At 36.2% G+C, this 24,278-nt stretch overlaps 1 protein-coding gene across 2 annotated transcripts in view; it reads right to left on the minus strand.

Annotated features, from left to right (window-relative positions):
* GRM3 (glutamate metabotropic receptor 3) overlaps positions 1-24,278 on the minus strand; it is a 131,581-nt gene that overhangs the window by 33,859 nt on the left and 73,444 nt on the right. The window contains exon 3 of one of the 2 annotated variants that reach the window (XM_077150902.1): positions 3,582-4,648. The exons of the other annotated variant lie outside the window; for it this stretch is intronic. Within the exon in view, the coding sequence (XP_077007017.1) occupies positions 3,582-4,648 (1,067 nt within the window). The remainder of the gene's footprint in view (positions 1-3,581; positions 4,649-24,278) is intronic. 2 annotated transcript variants of the gene reach the window in all.

Below are 24,278 nucleotides of genomic sequence, written 5' to 3' on the forward strand. Positions count from 1 at the left end.
CTCAGAACACTAAGTGCCAAACTAAACAAGTCTAGGGAATAAGAAGGGCATGTGACTCATTAAGAATAGTAGTTTTCAACCTTGGATGCAAATTAGAATTCCCTGGGAAACTGAAAAATCCTGATGTCCAAGCAGTAGCTCATGCCAATTAAATTAGAATTTCTAGGATTGTGATCCAGGCATGATTCCTGCCATATGGTCCCACCTCTGATATCTTCAGGTTATTGTATCTAGTCAGTTGTTTCACCACATTGCCATCATGTTAAAAGAGGGAAGTCAATGTTTTTTTTACCTGTATTTTAGAAATAAATGTGAATTTATCCAATGAAATTTAATTTTTACAATATTTATGTTTTCTTGGCAGTATTTTCTGCTTTAATTTTTACCAGCACATCAAAATATATGATTTAAATTATTCAAGAAAGAATAGTTTAAAATGATATATCTTGGGAAAAGTAATTACCATTATAACTATTTTGCAAACCCCAAGCCCCAAATCATGTTTTGGGAAGCAGGACAGCTGACCAAGAACACCTTAAAAATCAGTCTTTGCAGTTCTTTGGAGAGGATGTGTATATATAAAGACAAAAGAGAGACAGAGGAGTATTAAAATACATTGACTACAGTTTTCTATTTTAATCCTCAAATTCTAAAGGTTCAAACTCCCTTGTAGTTATAAAATCTCACCTTTGATTTTTGATTTTATCACTTCTTACAGTTTTTATAGGTAGTCTTAGAAAGCCTGACCATTATCCCAACATTGAACTTATGTTCTTCATTTGTATTATTCTTTCTTTAATGTAGTCCATAGCTCTCAGTCATATGATTGTGAATAATTTCATAGATACATTAAGCTTTGTCAGTTACTTGATCTCACGTTTCATATATCTTTGTCTTCTTTTTTGAGCTGAAATTTTCAAGATTTTTGCAATGTAGGAACTGCCGATAAACAGACTTTGTGAACTATTACAACCTACAGCAGGACTTCATTTGTGCAATCATAATGTAGCAAGGAAACCATAATGTCTCTGGAAATTCTAATCTATGATCACTTAAAATATAAAATATAGAGGATAAAAACTAATTGTCTCAGGAGAAAAAAGTCAGAATTATAAATGCAACAGCAAGTAATGAATGGTTTTGACAATTTGAGACATAGTGATGGAAAAAGTAAGTCTTTCTTTCAGAAGACATGGTAATTATGCTGAGACTCAGAAATTTGAACAATATATTATTAGCACTATATGAATAATGATTTAATTAGGTTACTTGGATATATAAGTAAAACTTTTAACTAAAGGATTTTCTCTCTTTTTCCACTGTATACCATATATCTAGAGGAACTAATGTTGTAGAAAGGGTACAACTAATGAATAGTCTATTTTAATCTGTTTTAGAAAAGTAATGATGTTTACTTGTACCTTGAGTGAAAGTTTTTAGATCCCTATACTGATCCTGGCTTAATGTTCCAAGTGTATTTTAATTTACAGATTGATCTGTTGTAATCAGATCCTCTTATGTCTAATTCGAAGTATTCTCATTAGGTTTTTAGCAGTTTAAGTATTATAGTCTTTTAAAATTTAATTAACGTGAGGCATGCAACTAGGTTAATGAATCTTAAGGACTATATGTTGAATGAAATGGCAGAAAGAAAAAGACAAATATTAACATGCCTCACTCATATGGACTAATTACAATATATAAACTCGGTGAATTGAAGTCGAGAGCACGGGTTATCAGGTTGGGGCCTATTGTAGAAGGTCCTAGATTGTGAGCTCTTACAGCAGTCACATATATTCAGGAGTTGTAACTGTTATTTCTAAATTCTGGATACTGAGCTGTTTGTGTAGAACCTGGTCATTCTCAGAAACTTCAGGTATTTATGTGATACCTGAGACTCAGAGTTAGAGCTCTGAAGTTATGAAAGTCAGAATTACCCCATACAGTGACTATTTAAAAAGAGGAAAAAGTGATCCGACTTTGACTATTCATATGAATAAATCTAATCTGGATAGGACTAAGGTAAATCAGAATACAGGATAAAGGATGATATGGTCCGTATTTGAAAACTTCAACTTCTGTGTGAGATCAAAGGAAGAGGTGCTTATTTGGTATAAAATGTATAGTTTGGACAGTGCATTAAAGAATTTAACTTGTATGGTCAGTTTAGTTGAACACCATAAATATATGGAATCTTGAATAGGGCATGAGATTTTGTTAGTTTGTTAGGTTAGTGTGATGCCCCGATATATTCCAGAGTAATCTGGGAAGTGAATAAAAAAGCATTTGCAAAGTCCTCTTGAGGGACTGGGGAGAAAGGAGGAAATATTCAACTTCCCCATTTGGGGAATTCCTGATATTCTCACAAGCAGTGGGGACAACAAAATAAATAGCTAAACCGTCAATCTTGGGGTTCACCACTATGAAACTTACTCCTGTAAAGGAGAAGCTAAGCCTACTTATAATTATGTTTAAGCATCACACCCAAAGAACCTCTTTTGTTGCTAAGATGTGGCCTCTCTCTTTAAGCCAACTCAGCAGGTGATCTAACTGCCCTCCCTCCTATGTGGGACATGACTCCCTGGGGTGTGAATCTCCCTGGCAATGTGGGACAGAACTCCTGGGAGGAGCCGTGACCTTTGACCAAAAGTGGGAAGAGAGAAATGAGACAAAATAAAGTTTCAATGGCTAAGATATTTCAAACACAGTTGAGAGGTTATCCTGGAGGTTATTCTAATGCGGTATATAGATATCCCTTTTTAGTTTATGGTGTATTGGAGTGGCTGGACTGTTGAACTGTGTTCCAGGAGCCTTGATTCTTGAAGATGATTGTGTAACAATATAGCTTTTACAATATGACTGTGTGGTTGTGAAAACCTTGTGTCTGATGCTCCTTTTATCCAGGGTATGGACAGATGAGTTAAAAAAAAAGATAATAAATAAATAAATATAGGAGGGATAAAGGGTAAAACTTGGGTAGATTGAAATACTGATGGCCAATGAGAGGGAGGGGCAAGGAGTATGGGATGTATGAGTTTTTTCCTTTTTCTGGAGTGATGCAAATGTTCTAAAAATGAACATAGTGATGTATATACAACTATGTGATGATATTGTAGATTGTACACCATGTATGGACTGTGTGAAAATTTCTCAATAAAAATATTTTTAAAAATTTATCTAAAAGGGATCTCTCTGTTCATCTGTCTATCTACCCACCTACCTACCTGCCCACCTCTCTCTTTCTTCTTTCTACCTATTAACCTATATCTAGCTCTCTAATCGTCTATCCATCCATAATGTTTTTCTCCCAGTAGATTATAAATTGCTTGATTGACTGTTTCATTTATATTTATCTTCACTCTCTGTGCCTAAGAGGGTTTTGCCCTTGGTAGACACTAAATAGATGCTTTAAAAACAAATTATATTAATTTCTACATATACTATGGAGATTCATCAAAGCATTTGTAATTACCCAACTAATTGTTGAAATGAAACAAAAGGGGTCTATTTTAAATACTTGACAACGAAACATTGGCAGGATAGAAAAATAAGGCAAACAAGAAACTATTCAAAAGACTTACTCTGTAGTCACTGGATGTCACATAAAATATAGGGAGGAAGGCCAACCAGATGATGCATGTAGTGTACATGGTAAAACCAATGAACTTCGCTTCGTTGAAATTTTCTGGGCACTTCCGCGTTTTGAAGGCATACACAGTGCATAATATCACCAGGATCACATCGTAGGTAAGGGAGATCAACATACTGGAATCTCTGACATTGCATTTTAAGATCACTGTTTCCCGCTTCTCTGGAAGGGTGTACCTCCTGGTGCCTGGAGCCTCCAGTATGAGCCACACAGACACAACGACAATTTGCACCAGTATCAGACTCAGGCAGATGAAAACCTGAGAACTGGGGCTGATGAATTTTGGCCTTTGAGCGCCATTCTTGACCCCATCAAAGATGCGGGCAATGCAGTTTGTCTTGGTGAGCAGTGCTGAGTAACAGACAGCGAAGGAGGTGCCCATCCCTAGTCGGCGCAATGCACAGATGACTGGTGACGGCTTGGCAATGAAGAAGAACGTCATGCAATATGACAGGCCCACCCCAAACAACAAGATGTAGCAGAGCTCACGACCTGATGCTTTGACCAAGGGTGTGTTGTTGTGCTTGATAAAAACAGTCACAACCATGCATGTACATGCAAAACCCAGGCAGGCAATGGTGACTGGACCAATAGCCCAGGCATCTTCCCACTTAATGTAGTCCTCAGGGAGGTTAAAGCACCCAGAGAGGTCTGCAGTGGGCCACTGCCCAGGCCCGCAATCCATGCAGGTAAACTCATCAGCCAGGTATTCATAGGGCTCGCAGGGAATGCAGATCCAACAGCAGACGTCCCCTGGCTGCATGTTCTTCATTTCATTGGGGGCGCAGGGATCACTGCACTGGGAGGTGGGAATCGAGTTCCGGGACCAGTGGATAGAGTCGACATCTAGGGATAAGGTTTCTGCCCAGTGACCAACCTTCAAGTAGGAATACTTGCCACCCACGTACTGGAAATTAAACACGTTGTATCGGCCAATTCCATCTCCAAAAGTGTCAAACTTGACGATGCTATCTGCATCTTTATTTGGGTTGAATGGAGCTGTGGCATGTAAAGCAAAAGAAAAAAAGAGCACTGTTTAGGAGTCTTAGGTGTGATCTTTCAATTACTTTGACAAACAGAGAAACTGAAATAACAGGGATCAGGGATTCCAAGTCTGAAATAATTTATCAGGTACTGTTGAAAGTTACACATCAAAAGTTACCAGAGTATCATTCATTCATAAATTCATTCAATGTTATTGATTGTCCAGTGTCAGTGATATTCATGAATATAATAAATACCTGGCTTCAAAGGCATGGGGCAACAGGAAAACATGTAGTTAAATTCTATGTGGAGTATAAATATTCTTTTCTATAAAGCTTTCTCAGCATAATAGGAGTTTATTTGTGTATACTCACCAAAAATATTTCCCACCTTAAATATTTTCAGGAAAATATAAAATTAAGATGAAGAATTTTTCTTTTGCAAAGTGGAAATTTTTTTCTCATTATAAATGTATGATATGCTTCTTTCATGCAATCCAGATGATGCAGAAATAAAAAAAGAAATTAAAACCCATTCATAATCCTTCAAGTCTAATTTCTTGGAGAATTCATTCTAACTACATATATGTTATATATATATATATATTGCGTGTTCCTATCTATGTAAATACATACAACTTTATCCTGAAGGCCCCAAAAGTTTGTAGGATTTAAGTATACTTTGAAGATTGATCGTAAGGTGTTGTGTGTCAGTAGCTTTCAGTCAAATTGTCTGGCTTTGTCCCCTTTTTTATCACGCTCTGTGAGTCCATAGGAGCATCAGCCCTGTGAGCATCAGGGTTTCCTCCCCTCCAGCTGCTGCTCCTTGCATCTCTTCTGCTAATGACTGCTAACTCTCTGATCACCTGTTTTTATGCCACCTACTCTGGTCTACAGTGTGCTAATTGCTTCTGCCTGCTTACCTTCACGCTTCCCTTACACCTAGCAGAATTATGTTGCTGATGTGCATGTGATGGCACTGACAAACTATCAGTCTCAGTAGGCTTGTCAGCATTGGGAAATAGACCCAAAATTGTTTCATGACAAGCCAATGAAAGTTTATTTCTCCCTCACGTAGCAGTGTAAGGAGGGTGTTCTTGGTTGGTGAGTGTCTTTTGTCCATATAGTGTATCAGAAAACAGGGTTCCTCCCACCTTGAAGCTGTGCCAATTCCTAGGGCTTCCTGAGAGCGTCAGCATCAATTTAATAGAACGAGAGAGGGGAAAGAAGGTATATCTGCTTCTTAAAAGTGTAAATCTGGAAATGGCTCATATTTTCATTGATAAGAAGTTAGTCACATGCCACACCCAACTTTGAGAGAGGCCAGGAAATGTAATCTAGCTAATGGGTCCAGCTACAACCCTACTATTGAATAAGGGAGTGGAATAATTTTGAGGACACTGCAGTCTCTGACTGTTTGGGTTTTGTTGGTCTTCTCCTTGGGCTCCATTCCACTTTCTCTAGAGCTCATGTTGCTCCAGCCTATGGTGAAACATCTTACTCTTCTTGGGCATAGATATTTTATGCAGGAAAAGGATCCCTCAAAGAGTTATTTTGGTCTTTGGGAAAAGAGAACTTCTCTTTTTATCAAATAGCCCTTATCTGTCCAGGGCACCCAGGTGCCCATAGAAGACTGTGTTGGGAGGTTTACAGCAAAGCCTCATACCACATGTAAGGGTTGTTAGCTAATGAAACCCAGTATGCCAAATTTATTTCTCATTTATTGTGACTTTTTTTTCTCTTAGTGGTCTTGTTACCTCATCCTGCAATTTGACTTCACCAACCTCCACCTTTTTTTGTGCCATTTTCCATAAATCCATCACATATATCTGTGTGTCTTTGCTCCTGTTGTTTGGCTTCAAGTTCATCATGAGACAGGATGACATAATGGGCAAATGTACAGTTTTGGCCTTAGGCTGCCTGGGGGTCATTCTCATCTCTTTCTTTGAACAGTCATGTGTCCTTAGACAAGTTAACCTTTCCAATTCTTTTTTCTAATCTGCATACTGGGGAATGAGAGTTGTTTTGAAGATTTGATAAAACATAATCATGCTAAGCACAGTGGCTGGTAAATAGTAAGTACTTAATAAATGTTAGTGAAAACAATATGGTGATAATAATAAAAAGATAAAACAACTGCATGAAAAGTAGAGCTGCCCTTAAAAGTGAGATACCTTGGGTGGCAGGGAGTGGGAAGGTGGGAGGAAGCAGATGCTATCCAATCCTTTCTACTACTTTATCCATCCCTCTCTTCTGACCCAATCAGGACTCTACACCTCGTTTCACTCACCGACTTATTCATTAGTAAACATGATTATACTTGTCTATTGTTTTGTAATGTATTTTTTAACTTAAGGTATTAAGGACATTTTTCTATTTCAGTTAATATATGCTTCTATCATTATTTTCAATGGCTCTATACTATTAAGTATTAAGCTATTTAAGCATTCCCTATAGCTTGACATTTAGACAGTTTCATAGACTTTACTCTTTATTTCCTTAGAGCAAAATTCATAGAACTAAAACTGCTGATCAATGTACTTCTAAAATTTAGCTACAAAGTACCAAGCTGCCATCCAGAAAGCACTTTAACCGATTTACACCTCTGTGAAAATTGTAGAGGAATGCCCATTCTCCATAATCTCACCAACACTGGATATTACTTTTAAATCACTGACAAACTGATAGGCAAAAGTAAGATCTTATTTTAATTTGTGTTTCTTTGACTTTTAGAGACGCTGATTATATTTTCATATTTTAAAAATCATATGTATTTATTTTGTTATTGCTGTTTCATGCACTCATTTTCTCTGGGGGGGTGTTATTATTTTACTGTTATTATTTTACTATTTTACTTATTTTGGTGTTATTAATTTACTGTTATTATTTTACTGTTTTCACAACCACTCTTACACACAAAATTTCTTAAACTAAATATATTTACATATGAGAAAGCTGTTTTGTGTTTTCTGAGCTGGAGAATGTTATTGATAAAAATGTTCACATGTGAATTAATAATATGAATATTAAACATTTAAAGCATAATTCTTTTACAAATCTTTCCTGGGAATCATCTAATAACATCAACTGAACTGGAGATTGGTTGCCTAGTTGAGAATAACAAAAGTAATTACACATTTGGAGTTCCTAGACTTGATGTAAAATGTGTTAAAATATTTAACATTTTACTTATTTGTTACATATGAAAAGAGCCCCCAAAATTTTCACTAATTTTTTTCCTAGGCAGAGAATAAACAAACTTACTGTCACCTAAGAATTCTGATATTGATTTTATCCTGAAAAAATAGTGATAATGTTTCAATTCCCAGGCTTTTTTCTTAATTGATTGAAAACGCTAAGTATTAGTAAATTTTTTAAAGATTTTAAATAGGGACTTTAGTTCTGTCTTTCACATAATGTTATTTTCCATGAGGCTATTTCAAAGTAATACCTTTCAAAATAAAGAAAAAAGCAAATTGTGGTAGCAGAATAGTGGCCCCTGAAAAATGTCCATGTCTTAATCCCCAGAACCTATGAATACGTTATGTTACATGACAAAGGGGAATTATTAAGTTGCAGATGGAATTAAGATTGTGAAACACGTGACTTTACAATAAAGAGATCTTCCTGGATCATCTGGGTGGACCCAATGTAATGACAGGAGCCCCTGAATACGTAACAGGGAAGCAGAAGAGTCAGTGTCACAGTGACAGGATATGGGAATGACAAGACTGGCTATTGCATGCTTTGAGGATGGGCCAGTGCCACGAGTCAAAGAATACAGAGATCTCTACGAAATGCAAGAGGCAGGAAAATGAATTGTCCCTATAGTATCCAGAAAGGATTCAGCTGACAGCTTGATTTTTAGCCCAGTGAGACCCATTTTGGACTTTTAACTCTCGGAAACATAAGATAATAAATTTCTGTTGCTTTATGCCATTGAATTTGTGTACATTAAATATGTTACAACAAAAATAGGTAGCTAATATGCAAATGAAAATTATTTTGTGTTTGTAATAAATATGCTGTGAGGCTGTAGGGAAGAAAAAGCTGCCATATACTGCTGGTGGGAGTATAAACTGGTACACTTCCAATGGAGGGCAATTGATAAAATTTATCAAAATTATAAATACATGTAACTTTGAACACAGCAATTCCAATTTTGGGGATATATCCTACAGATCTATTTGCATATGTGTGAGATGTTTTTCTACAATGTTGTTCATTGTAGAATTTTTGTAAAACTCCAAAATTGAAAACCCAGTTGTTCATCAATAGGATTCATTAATAGTGAATAAAATAAATACTATGCAGCTGTGAAAAGAAATGAGGAAGTAGTATGTGTACCACATATTACGGAGGCATAAAAAAATCTGTCTCTGTAATATGTGGTACATATACTGCTTCCTAAATCTAAAATTTTTTTATGTTATAAATTTTATGTTATGTGTAAAAAGGCTAGGTGTAATACAGAATGTTTAATAAGACATCTTTTATGTAAAATGTGAAAAATAGAAGAATCGATTCATATATCTTGCATATGCATAAAGGAACTCTGAAAGGATACTCAAGAATAGTGGCCACCTATGGGCAAGAAATGAGAAATGGACAGATGGGTAGCAAGGATGGGAAGGAAATGTTTTAGTTAATATAACTGCATAATTTTTGCATTTCATAGCATGTGAAATGCAAAATTTAAATAATAAAAAAGAAAAAAATAAACTGACAACCAAGGACAACCAGATATTTGAGTAATCCTTTAAGTTGAAAGAGAAAGACTAAACAGATGAAAAAAGAAAACTGAGGGTATAAAGACAATGCAGGAAGCAAAAAAGAAAAAGCTCTAAAACATTAACATACTCTAGAGATATGTGAAGATATTGTATCTATGACATATGAACAGGATATTCTTCCAAAGGAACTTTCACAGAACAAGAATGAGCTTTTGAAAATGAAATAGCAGAAATAAAAATTCAGTAAAGTACTGGAAGATAAATTAAACACAATTCTCAGAGTTTGATAAAAATACTGGGATGCAATTAAGGAAATAAAACATAGGAAAATTGGAAGGTCACTGTGTGGAATTTCAACATTGAACCAACAGGAGTTCCAGAAAGAGAGAGAACATAGGAAAGAGAGGGGTAAGACATTATTAAAAAAGTCAAAATTAACATTTTCAGGGAGTGGACTTGACCTGGGGAAGGGTGAGGCAAGAGACTGTTGTTCTTTCTTTTCAGCCTATCAAGTAAAAATTATGTACGTGTATTGTTTTGATAAAAATAAATTATAAAGTTAAAATATATAAATAATATAAATAATAATAATATAAATAATATAAATTATACTTGGGCAAGGCCAAGCAGAAAAGCTTGTAAAGTAAGTAAATGATGAAAATTGATATTGCAAATATTATATTAAGCAACAAGTGCTTGATAAGTAAATGATAAATAAGTAGCACCATGGGAAGAGTTTAGTGTTTTAATATGTTTACCTCGTACTATATTGTTTTGTTAAATTTGAAAATATCTTCTAGCATTTAAATCCTTTAAATACATAGACCACATTAAAGCACTTCAAATGAATGCACTGTAAGCTCTGAACAAAAATTTGTTGTTAGAGAAAGGGTCCTGATTTTTTGTTTGCAATAAAGGGTTGCTCTGTCTATTCTAGCATGAGAAAGATGAAAGGAGGTCTTAGAAGTTAGATGGATCATATCTGTCAAATATTCTACATAGAGAAAAATCTATTCTTGAATAGGATTATACCAAACACAATGCTGACCTGAGTGTGAGGAGGCAGGTAAGAAAACCAAGCTTCTTCTCTCCCAGGTGCTGAGGAAGTGACTTCAAGGGACTTCAAGAGCAGCTCGAAGCCCTGTGTGCTGATCCTGCTGCCTTTCTGATGCATTTAGAGTTGCCTCTAAGAGTAGAGCTCACTGGGGAATCAAAGTCCAGTGAACAAGAACCACAGTTCTTGGGTGATCAGTTACGTAGTTCTTTAGAGTGTGAAAATTCTGGGGAGTTCTCTATTTCTCAAGTTAAGTGTCTCACTAAGGCAGCAAGCATCATTCAAAATGAAAAATAAATCACTTCCACCCTCTGTTGGTATTGCATGTAAAGAACCTAAAGTAAGGGGAAGAAGTAGGAGGTGGGGGTGGGAAAATAACCGAAAAAAGTGGGAGATTTTGTTTACAGTCTTACAACCTTTTCTAAAATCTAATTTCAAGCCTCTCATCACTCCTTTGTCTTAAAAACTGGTCCTCATTTTCAGGAGACTGATCTGGTCTTGAGCCAAGAGAATGACTTCTGATTTTGCTCATTATCCAATTACTTCTGACCCCAGTTTTGAACGGATTTATTTGAAAGGTTTCATACCAAAGTTACCAGCCCTCCTAGGTCCCATTTGGAAGAGATGAGCAGGTCTAGGCTTTAAAAATATCATAGGTCAATGGCAAGAGAAAATTAAATTGGCTTTTTTTTTTCCCCTCTCAGACAGAAGTCCAATTAAGGTAAGGCTATAATGTGGCTCTTAACAGCCTTCAGTTAATGGAATATGACTGCCCTTGCCTGGGTTCGCGTTCATAAATACTAGTGAAGATCACAAATCCTACTAGCAGCAATAATGCCTCCAATTCTACAACTGGAGCCTCACTGAAGTTTCTGTGAATTCATTTGATGAATTGGAATAAAGACATAGGTGAGAAGAGAGAAAATGGTTTCTCCCTTGAAAGACTTTGTTAAAGGTCAAGAATCCAAAATCCTTTGGCTAGAGCAAAAAAAAAAAATCTTTTGCAAACATTGTGCAGCAAGAAGATAAGAAAGAGAAAAAATGAATCCCTTGCTGTCAGTAATTAATTTACCTACTGGTTAGGAACAAAATCACTGAAGCATTTCTTAACAGTTCTTTAAATGACCTGAGAGTAATAGCTGGAATGAAGCACCACTTAGATGTCCTAGGTGCTCAGTCTCACATATGAAAAATGTTCTGTAAGGACAACATGCTTAGTAAAAATGAGTGAGAAAAGACATAAGAAAAACATTGCTTTGTAAGAGTGCTTATGACTCTGGAAAAGGACATCCTTCAGCTAGCTCTTCTGAAAAGTTAACATGCTTAATACTTCCTTTACATTTTTGACTGCTTTTTCCTATCTAGAGTCTACGTATTATAGCTAAACTTTTTGGAACTCATGGCAACTCAAAAAGGAACAATCTGCTCTTAGCTAAGAATGAAGAACAAGGAGGCAAGGCTCAGAGAGTGGAAATTAGTGAGATTCCAACCCACCACTCCACTCCCAATTTGGGGATCATGGCTCAGGGCCTGCCTCATGTATTTTATTTATTTTTGCTGGAAGCCTCAAGATCGTCAATGAATTTTTAGAGACGCTTTTAATGTGAGAAATTGCTACTACCATATTTACCCCTCCCTTTTCTCACCCACTCCTGCCCTCCTCACCACATAGTTTATTCCTATTCTCATCCTATATAATGAATGCTCTGATTTAAAATTTTTTTCTATTGAATCATAGCATATGTACTGAAAAAGTATAAAATAAGTGAATTATCACAAAAAGAACACACGCACCCCTGAGGATTAAGGAGTGGAATGTTCCCAGTGTTACTGTCAATTTCACTATTGCTCTATCCGGAGACCTTCCCTCCTCCCCAAAGGTAACTACCACCACACAGTATCATGGGCAGGGGCTGGTTCTTCCTGAATTAGAACCTTATAATAGTACACTCATAAAGTATGTATTATTTCGTATCTAATGTCTTATACTTAAAATGAAGCTTCATGAGATTCATTTATATAGTGATGAGAAATTACGGTTGGCTTGTTTATAATGACTATTTATTATATGAACCAGCCATCATTTATTTGTCCAATCTTCTGTTGATGGGCATTTCCTATTTTTTTCTTTCCGTTTTCTCTGCTTATATGAATGGCAAATCCTTTACTGGGTTATTCTAGAAGCAGATGCTGAAACTAGATTTGCATTCAAGTAGTTGATTTGGGAGTTTACAAGTGAGTGGACAAGCAAGACATAGGAAAGAATCCATAACAGGGCATATCAATGAGCAAGTTATTGCTGAGGGCAAGTGGTCTCAGTCTCACTGAGGCCCTTTCAGAGACAGTGTTGAATGGAATTGGGACATAACGCCCCCGTTTCCTCACTGCTTGGAAGGGACAAATCTTATCTGTCATTGGTTGATAGCCAGTGGCTACTCCACAGTGGTAACTCTGTGGATCTTTTGGCCTGCTCTAGTTACAGGCAGAGCATGCTCCTATGGCCAGAGAAAGCTCCTAGGCAGAGCCACAGAACTTTATATTAAGAATTTAACTTCTTAATATAAGCATGTCTGAGAATAGAGAGTGCTAAAGAGACATGGTTGTGGCACTAACAGCATCTTCTATATGCAGCTATGGATATTTTAGTATATATATTTTGGTGTAAAAATGTATGCATTTCTATTATGTATGTGTGTGCATGCATATGTATGTTTCTTTGTATGAGTGCATATATGACTGTATATGTACATAGTTTTAAAATTGCAATGTATGTGAGTTCTAGTTGCTTCACACCCTTAATGTTGCAGTCTTCTGGTTTCAGCCATCCTGGTGGAAATGTAGTGGTTTCTCATCATGGGGTTTTAGTGGTTAATTTGCATTTTTGTTGATATCAAATGATGTTGAGCACCTTTTCATAAGTTAATTACATGCTTTCATAAAGTGCCTTTTCCAGTCTTGCCTATGTTTATATTGTATTTTATGACTTTTAAATATTTCATTTTTAGGATTTTGTTATATATTCTGGATGTGAATCATTTTCAGATATATATGTTGCAAATATCTTTTCCCACTCTGTCGCTTGCCTTTTCACTCTCTTAACAGTTTTGTCCAGTAAATAGAAATTCTCAATTTTAATGTCCAATTTATCAGTTTTTTCCTTTACAGTTAATGCTTTTAGCATTCTGCTAAAGAAATATTTGCCTATTCCAAGATTATTAACATATGTTATCTACTAGAAGTTTTATTGTTTTACCTTTCATATTTAGAAATCTAGAATCTATTTTTGCATGTGGTGTGAGAAAAGGATCAAGATTCATTTTTTCCTGTACAAATATCTAAATGATCTAGTATTCTTTATTAAAAATACTGTCCTCTCCTTAGTGCTCTTCAGTGCCACATCAGTCATAAATTTAGGCGTTTTCATTCATAGAATCTCAATTCTCATTCTGGACTCTCTATTCTATTTCATAGGTCTATTTATCCTTTCTTGTACCAATACCTTCTGAATGACTATAGCTTTTTCATAAGTCTATATAGTTTAAGTCCTCCCACTTTTATTTATAACTTCTTGACGATTTCTGGCTAACATTAGGACCAGTTTGTTTATTTTTACTTAAGAATACTCCTGAGGGCAGGCAACGGTGGCTCAGTGGCAGAGTTCTCACCTGTCACGCTGGAGACCTAGGTTTGGTTCCCGGTGTCTGCCCATGCAAAACACACAAACAAACAAAAAATACACTTGAATTTTGTTTGGGAATTTGCTAGGTCTAAAAATCAATTTGAGAAATCAGTTTGTTTCAGTTAGCCCCAATTTCACTAAAAATAACATCTTCAAAAGGTTCACACCCACAGGGATGTGGGCTAAGATTAGGAACACGTTTAAACCGGGGTATATAATTCAACCTACCACACCAGCTTACCCTCCTCATTTTCCCAGACGTGTCTGCTCTGCTCAGGGAGTCAGTCAGGCTCCAGCTGAGTTCCCCATCTGCACTGCCGGCTGGTAGAATGCTGGGACAACCCCAGGATTCATTTTACTTATTTTCCATCTCTCAGGGATTGCCATTCTTCATTGTTTGATGCCTGGTGTCTTGAAAATCATTGTTTCTCACATTTCATACATTTATTTAGTTGTTTCAAGTGGTAGGGTGAATCTGGTCCCCTTTCTTACATCTTGACGAGAAAAGGAAGTCTTTCACATACTTGAGAAGTACTCAGATATGGGGTATGCCCATTACTTGAAGGTACTCCCTCTCCCTCACACCCAGACAGTCTGTTATCAAAGTCTTCTTGGAATCACAATGCCTTTTTATAAGTACCTATAAGCTATAAGGATTTCAGGTATAAGAAATTTCAGAAGTACATGTGCCTTCAGCCTACCCATTCCTGCTCTGTGCCCACATACAATGCTATGTATTTTACTTTAAGGGAAGTTGCTACAGTACACTGGGGAAGTATTCATTACATGTCCATCTCTTCACTAGATCTGAAGGCTCTCTAGGATAGGAGGAACGTCTCATTCATCTTTGGATTCTCATCATTTAAGGCAATTCTGGGCACATGGTAGGTACTCACTGTTTCCTAAACTGATGATTATTAGAATTTTTAGACTGATTGGATTCTTCTCAGGAACTTAAAATGGCAGAGTAGGGAGCCCCAGGACTCAGTCTTCCCACCGAAACAACTATTAAACAAGCAGGAACAATTATTTTAAAATTTCAGAACACTGTACAGCAACCAAGGAAGAGCGGGGGAAGAGGCAGATAAATTATGGTAAAGAACTGTAAATTTCTCTCTCCATATAAACTGCCAGAAATTTTAAAAAGGAACCAAACAGAGCTACCAGAGGTGAAGGCCGTACAACTGAAATGAAAAATGCCCTGGAGGGTTTCAAGAGAGGATTTGAGCTGGCTGAAGTAAGAACCAATGAACTTGAAGACAAGACACTTAAAATGAGTCAAGCTGAGAAGCAGAAAGAAAAAAAGAAATATTAAAATTGAAAATAGCCTGACAGCTAGGGCACACATTAAACACACCAATATATACATTGTGGGAATTCCAGAAGGAGGAAAAGAGAGAGAGGGGCAGAAAGAATAGTCAAATAATGACAGAGAACTTCCCAAACATAGCAAATGACATGAGTAGGCATATCCATGAAGCTCAGAGAACACCAGAGGATAAAATGAAGAAAAATATACCATGTTACATATTGATTACACTATTGAATACAAAAGACAAGGAGAGAGCTGTGAAAACTGTAAGATAAAAGCAACACGTTGTATAAAAGGAAGTTCCAATTACATTGCGTGCTGATTTCTCATCAGAAACCACTGAGACAAGAAAGCAGTGGGTTAAAATACTTAAAGTGCTGAAGGAAAACAATTATCAGCCAAGAATTTTCTATCCAGTGAGACTCTCTTTCAAAAATGAAGGAGAGATTAAGACATTCTCAGACAAACGAAAGCTAGGGAGTACATTACCACTAGAGCTGCCCTATGAGCAATGCTAAAGGGAATTCCCCAGACTGAAAGGAAAAGATACTAGACAGTGGTTCAAAACAGGTAAAGGTAACCATGTGGGTAATTATAAATGTTAGCATAAATGTATTATATTGTTTGGTATTTAACTCCGCTTCTTATTTCCCACAGGTGCTAAAATTGCAGCTGCATAAAACATATTGATAAATCTAGGTTTTTGAACATACAATGTATGAGGGTACAAGTGGTAACAAGTAATAAAAGAAACAGTTGGGAGACAGGGAGGTATAGAAAAGTAAAGGTGCATACAATTGAGGTCACATAAGTATCAAATAAAATATGATTACTAAAGATTTGGGATGTTAAACTTTAACCACCAGGAAAATAGATGAGAAATATATTCAGATAGAAGTGAGCAGGCACTCAAGATGGTACAAGACAAAAAGCAAATTACTATACAAATAGGCTTTAATGGAAGTGAGGGACAAAAAGGGTTTAAGATTTACAATGACTAAATATCAAAGTGACCAAATAAAGTCCTCTGTTATCAGAAGTGACTTTAAATGTAAATATGTTAAACTCTCCAAAAAAGGAAAGATCGACAGAATGGATAAAAAAGAAAGCAGGACCCAACATGTAAGAGACTTTCCTTGTAAAAGATACAAGTACGTTTAGGGTAAAAGGATGGAAAGAATATACTATGCAAATAGTAAACAACAGAGAGCTGAGATGGCTACACTAATGTCAGTTAAAATAGATTTTCAGTTAAAACAGTTATGAGGGACAAAGATGGTCATTATATAAGAATAAAGGGGGCAATTCAACAGAAATGTAACAATTATAAATATATATGCACTTAACAGCAGACCCCCAAAATTATGAAGCAAATACTGACAGAACTGAAGTGAGAAACTGATGGTTCTGAATAGCAAGAGATTTTAGCACACCGTTCTCAATAATGAGGAGAACACTGCATCAGAAAATCAATAAGGAAGTACGGAATTGAATGATACACTAAATCAATTAGACTTAGCACACATATATAGAACACTGGACCCAAAATAAACAGAATACACATTCTTATCAAGTGCTCATGGATCATTATCCAGGATAGGCCATATGGCAAAAGAAGACTCAATAAATTAAAAAATATTGAAATCATACAATATTTTTTTTTTACTACAATGGAATGAAACTAGAAATCAGTAACAGAGGGAGGAATGGAAAATTCACAGATATGTGGAAGTTAACAACACATTCTTAAATAGTCAATGGATTTAAGAGGAAATCAGGAGCAAAATTAGGAAATATCTTGAGGCAAACGCAAATGAAAATACAATATACTATGACTTATGGGATGCAATGAAGGCAGTGCTGAGAGGGAAATTCATAACTCTAAATTCTTACATTGAAAAAGAAGAAAGACTTCAAATCAGAGACCTAACTTCAACACTGAAAGAACTAGAAAAGAAGAGCAAAGTAAATCCAAAGCAAGCAGAAGGAATGAAATAACATATATTAGAGAGAGGACAAATGAAATAGGAAAATAATTGAAGGAATTAACAAAAAAACAAAGGTTGGTTCTTTGAAAAGATAATAAAATCAACAAACCTTTAGCTAGACCAACTAAGAAAAAAGAGAGGATACAAATAACTAAAATCATAAAAGAAAAAGCGGACATTACTACCAACCAATGCTGTTAAATTAGATAACCTAGACGAAATGGACAAATTCTTAGAAACATACAAACTACCTACATTGACTCAAGAAAAAATAGATTTCAACAAACGAATTACTAGTAAAGAGATTGAGTCAATAATCAAAAGTCTCCCAACAAAGAAAAGCCCAGAACCAGATGGCTTCACAGGGAAATTCTATCAAACATCCCAAGAAGATTTAATTCTATTTCTGCTCAAACGCTTCCAAAAAATTGAATAAGAGGAAACACTCCCTAACTCATTCTATGAGGCCAACATCACCCTATACAAAAGTCTGATAGATTCTACTAGATACCTACAGACCAGTATTTCTTATGAATATAGATACAAAAATCCTCAACAAAATACTAGCAAACCAAATCCAACAGAATTAAAAGAATTATACACCACGATCAAGAAGAATTTATCCCTAGTATGCAATTGGTTCAACATAAGAATACTAATTAATGTGATACACCCTATTAACAGTATAAAGGAAAAAAAAACAAAATATAATCAAAATTGAAACTGAAGCGGCATTTGACAAAGTACAGCAGGCTTTCTTGATAAAAATCTTTAGAATATTAGAAATAGAATAAAATGTCCTCAGCATGATAAAGGGCATATATGAAAAGCCTGCATCTCTCATCCTACAAAATAATGAAAGGCTGAAGGTTTTCCCTGTGAGATCAGCAACAAGACAAATACAACTACTGTCACCACTGTTATTCAAGTTTTTACTGGAAGTTCTTGTCAGAGCAATTAAGCAAGAAAAAGAAATAAAAGGCATTCAAATTGGAAAGGAATAAGTAAAACTCCCTATTTGGAAATGATATGATCCTATATACAGGAAATTCTGAAAAATCCAAAGCAAACCTCCTTGAGCTAATAAATGAATTCAGCAAAGTGGCCGGGTACAAGATCAACATGCAAAAATTGGTAGTGTTTCTATACACAAGCAATGAACAATGGAAAGAAGTAATCAAGGAAAAAAATTCCATTCACAATAACAACTAAAAGAATAACATCTCCAGGAATAAATCTAATAAAGGATGAAAATGACTTTTACACAGAAACCACAAAGCATTCCTAAAAGAAATTAAAGATCCAAATATTGTTAAGGTGTAAATACTTACTGCTAGATTCAATGCAATCCCAATCAAAATTCCAACAAATTTCTTTGCAGAAATGGACAAGCCAATCATCAAATTAATATAGAAGGATAAGGAGCCCTGAGTGCTGAAGCCATCTTGAAAAAGAAGAATGAAGTTGGAGGACTCACATGTCTCAATTTTAAAACTTATTATAAAGCCACAGCAACCAAATCAACATGGTATTTGGCATAAGGACAGGCATCTAGGCCAAAGAAATAGAGCGGAGAGCTCAGAAATTAACTTTCACATTTATCTCTTGAAGGAAGCTATACTAATGGCAGAAAGGACATAAAAAGATGCTCAGCATCATTAGCCGTCAAGGAAATGCAAATTAAAACCACAGTGTGATACCATTTCATATCCATTGAATTGGCTGCCATTAAAAAACAGAAAATAATTGTTGAAGATGATTGGGAGAAATGGAAGCACTCATTCATTGCTGGTGGCAAGGTAAAATGGTGCAGCTGCTGTGGAAGACACTTTGGTGGTTCCTTAGAAATCTAAGTAGAGATCTACCATATGATTTGGCAATGCCATTACTAGGTTTATAACCCAAAGAACTGAAAGCAGGGATTTTCTTTCATTATTCACAATTCCCAAAAGGTGAAAGCAACCCAAGTTTCATCAACTGATGAATGGATAAATAAAATGTGGTGTATACATATAATGGAATATTATTCAGCTGTAAAAAAGGAATAAAATCCTGATACATGTGACAAAAATGGATGAACCCTGAAGTCATCATGTTGAGTGAAATAAGCCTGATAATACAAGACAAATATTGTATGATATCACTCTTTTGAACCAATTAGAATAAGAAAACTCATAGAATCAGAATTTAGAATACTGGTTACCAGGGGACAGGGTTGGGATAAGGAATAGGAAGTTAAGGCTCAAAATGCACAGGGTTCCTATTTGGAATGATGGAAATGTTTTGGTAATGAATGGTAGTAATGGTAGCACAATTTTGTGAACACAACAGTACTGAAATATGTGGGGGAAATGTTATATTGTATATATAGCAACAGAATAAATTTTTAAAAAATCATGGAACTATACTACACAAACAGTGAACCCTAAGTTAAACCATGGGCTTTAATAATACAATTATAAATATGTGCTATCACTAATTGTAACATTAACAACAATGCAAGGTGTTGGTGATGGGGTAATAAATGGGAATCTTATATTTTATGCATGCTTATTCTGTAAACCCACAATTCTAATAAAATAAATCAATAGAAAGATAGATAGATATATAATTAAACATAGCATATATGAATCCTGGAAAACAGACCCTGAAAAATTACTTTTGGCAGTGTGCTATGTTATCTTATTATTCAGCCAGGGTTGAGAACCATTAGTCTTTGCCTCTTGGGGACACTGGCAATGTCTGGAGACAGTTTTGATTGTCATGACTCGGAAGGCAAGTTAGTGGTATTATTACCTACTGGGTAGAGGCCAGAGATACTGCTTAACATTCTACAATGCACAGGACACACCCTCATAACTAAGAATTATCCAGTGCAAAAATGTCAATAGAGCTAAGATTGAGAAACCTTGGTCTAGAAATCCGAATAAATGTTTGGACTTCTAAAATACTTTGATAAGCTCAAACCCCTTTCTTTATAAGTTGAAAATACCCGTATCAGAGAAATATCTTATGGTTTAATTGGCATCTGATGTACATATTACCTAGTCTTTTTTGCTTCCTACAATCACTTCCAGCTTTTCTACTCCCTTTAATTTTCTCCTTCATAATCCTTTCCTTTTCCCATTAGTCAATAGCTTTTCATAAACCTGCTCCCACCATAGCCCCATATCTGCCATTTCACTAAGATCTCCAAGTGTTTTCGTTTCCTGACAGCTAAGAAAAACACCACACAATGAGGTGGGTTAGACAACAGGAATTCTTTGGCTCTTGGTTTCAGAGGCTGAAAGGCTTTGCTTCTTCCGGGGGTCATTGTCTTCTGGCTGACCTCCAGTTTTTGGGGTTCCTTAGCTTTTTTCCGCCCCCACAGCAAAGTACATGGTAGCGTCTTCTCCTTAGTTTTCCAGGTTCCACTGACTGCCAACTTCTGGCTGCTCATTGTGGCTTCTTTTTCCATCTGTTTATAAAGGAGTCTAGTAAACCTGATTAAAGCCAAGCCTGATTCAGTTGGGTTACACCCTAACTAAAGTAGCCTCTTCAAGAGATCTTATTTACAGAGGGTCCATACTCACAGGTCCAGGAGGAGTTGGGACCTGAACGTGCCTTTAGTGGAGGACATATTCAATCTCTACTACCATGGTTTCCCTTTTTTCCCCCTCTTTTGTAAAAGTAGTCAACCCAGCTGGATAGCTCCTTCCTGTCAATCACTTCCTAGGAAAGAAGCAAATTCCTGACTTTAGCAGGAGTAGGCAACATATACTCTTCTTAGAGTAGACACACAACAAGAAATAACTATCAGTGAAGAGAGGTAAGTAAGATCTCTGTGGGAATTTTCTCCCGTTTAATTGATGTCCTCAGCACTAACCCGAGTGCCCAAGGATACTGTGTGACTTTGCAATAGTCACTAAAGGTTTTCAATTTTGTGAAAAGAAATTGTGAATTCTGAGAACAAATGTTATCTGTCCTCATGTTTTTTAATGTGACTATGTAGAGCATACAGAAAAAAAACAGGAAGAATGTCTCCCCCCAAAACAAAATTTGGATAGAAAAAAATATTTACAACTTTTTAAAAAGGAAGGCATAAACATCCCTTCTTTCTTTCCTCAAAACACTTCACCTGCTATGCTACAGATCTAAATGCTGCAGAATACTGAAATTTGACACAGACAGGAGATGAAAATGGAGAAAATTCCATTCAGAGAAATTCTAGTAAGTCAACAGTGCAAACTATTAAAAAACATGTATTTGAAAAATGCTAGTAGAGCTAATAATCTAAAGAACATAATCAGAGTAACAAGAATATTTAATAAAATGAGCTTTTCTATTTTAAGCAAATAATATACTTCTTTATATAAAAAGAGCAACGTAAATTTTATTCAACCTTTGAGAATGAACTTTCCAAAGATAAGTACACAGTTTAGCTCACTATAACTGAAACTTCGAAGGGTGAAGCAAATTATTTTCTATCCCCTTGCCTTATGTATGCATGGACATGTATTTGACTCTCTGTGTGGTACGATGAAAAGAGCATACAAGGGAAAATAATTACTTCTCATCCCTACATGCTGTTCTGTTGTTAAATTGCTATGTTTTTTGTAAACCACCATAGAATAGTCTTCTCAGACAGGGGCTGCATTATTGGGTCACAGGATTTCAAATGACCTTGCAAGGTGATCAAGCACATTTGCACATTGTGAAGAAATTTTAAACCTTACATTATACTGAAAGGGCTTCTGTTTCCTGGAAATAATGTGCCAAAATAGAAAAGAATAGCTTTAAATTTTTTCTCCTCTCTTTGTGACACAATTTCTATTTGAATTATTCTAAAAATAATAGCACTAAGGATATCATTAATCTGGTTATTTTGTCCCATTTTAGAAAATATTCCTGAGAATTGACCAACCCAACACACCAGTTGAACTCATATGAATCTTATTTACATGTCTTCCCAATGTGGGAAATGAAGATAGCTAAAGTTAACTCTGTCATAGAATGCTAACATATCTTTTATGGGTTGAATTGTGTTTCCCCCAAAAAGATATGGTGAAGCCTTAATCCCCAGTACCTCAGAATGTGACCTTATTTGGAAATACAGTCAGTACAGATGGAATAAGGCCAGTTAAAATGAAGTCCTACTGGAGAAGAGTGAGCCATTAATCCAAAATGACTGGTGTCCTTATGAGAAGAGGAAGCTTGGTTACAGAGAGACAGACAAAGGGGAGAATGTCACATGACAACTGGGGCAGCAAACACCACGGATTGTCAGCAAGCCACAACCAGAACCCAGGAGAGAGGCATGGAACAGATTCCTCCCTTCAGACATCAAAGGAATCAACTGATACCTTGATTTTGGATTTCTAGCCTCCAGAGGTATAAGACAATAAAGTTCTGATGCTGATGTCTATGTTACTTTGTCATGGCAGTGCTATCAAATTAACAATTTGATCACATAGGCTTAACAATTATATACATTTTAATTATTTTCTTGCATAAATTCCTACAGATCCCATATGATATTTTTACTGAAAATCCAGGGGATAGGGCACTGTTAACATCCAGGACTTCCCGCACAGTCATACTTGAAATCAATGGAGAAAGTTAGTAGTTAATAGTGCATGTGAAAATGACGATATTTCCATATCAGCATCCCAACAGATGCGTAATTATGAAGTAGGTGCAATTATCCTTGGGGTTCTTTTTCTCTTTCCCCTTTTTTTCTCAATATACCTTCCTGTTCCTAAAACCCAAGCCTCCCACGTAGGCCTAAGTAAAATCCATTTCCATCAAATTATCAGATGCTGTATGTATGCCTCCTTTCAGGGATAATCAAAACAAAAAAAGAGATCAGTCAAGGAACAATGTCAAAGGACATTATGGATAAATTATTGATGATGGAATCTGATATTCAGTGGAGAAAGAATTTGAGGCAGAAGGATTACCAGGCTTTTCTAAAACCATATTCTTTTGGGAAGAGAGGAATGTTTTTGGATCATGTTTTAGCCTCAGCTCTAAGAAAAGCTCTAAGAATTTCAGCTGTCCAGTTTTCACCCCTTCCTACCTAGGAAGGGGAAGCTGCATGTCTGCCTGGCAGACTCTAATATCCACTGGGCTCTTTCCTTAACGGGCAGGATGACTGTAATGAAAAGAGACGGACCTCTGTGAGCAGGTGTTCTACCTCCAGTAGCCAATGGTGAAGGGACCATGTCCTCATGGCCATCTCCATGCCCACCTTTACACTTCCAGTCTCCAGTCTCCAGACTGTACTGAGCTGGTGGGATTTGCCTCAGCAGCTCTGACTCTCCTCCAGGCTCTCTGCTCCACTGCAACAGGTGGAAAAGGGAGATCTTCCTTTCACTCATATATATGGATGGTTGGTTAAGTAGGCTTGGAATTTGCTCTAATGATCACCATATTTAGCCAGGAGTTGTGGGAAACCAAAGCCTTTTTGGTCCTGGCCTATGTGGAGGAAGAGGGTGGGAAGGGATATCAGGAACTTGCTCAATTATTGACAAAAGTTTAGATTTGTTTCCTTTTGGTTCCTGATCTCTTTGTGTGCTTAGAACCCAGGAAAGACAGAAGAAAAGGTAAGGTTTGGGCAGTAAGTACCATCCTGCAACCCTAAAAATATCCACAGAGTTAACCACCTACTTTTCCTGTTAGTTCTAACAGCATCTCTTATAAAGAAATGGGCAGTAAGCAGTAAGAAGAGAGAAATGGAACTCAATTATTTGGAAAGTGATTTAATAGCAACATTCAAATCTCAAGTTTGTTTTCCTTCAAATTGGGGTTATAGGGAATATCCACTAGTATTAGAAAAATAAGGTCGGTGCAGTAGAAAAATGAGGTGGGTGGGGAAAGAAGAGGAAGCTGGGAGAAGGAG

The sequence above is a fragment of the Tamandua tetradactyla genome, chromosome 1 (genome assembly GCF_023851605.1).
Source record: "Tamandua tetradactyla isolate mTamTet1 chromosome 1, mTamTet1.pri, whole genome shotgun sequence".
In the NCBI taxonomy this organism is placed as follows: Eukaryota; Metazoa; Chordata; class Mammalia; order Pilosa; family Myrmecophagidae; genus Tamandua; species Tamandua tetradactyla.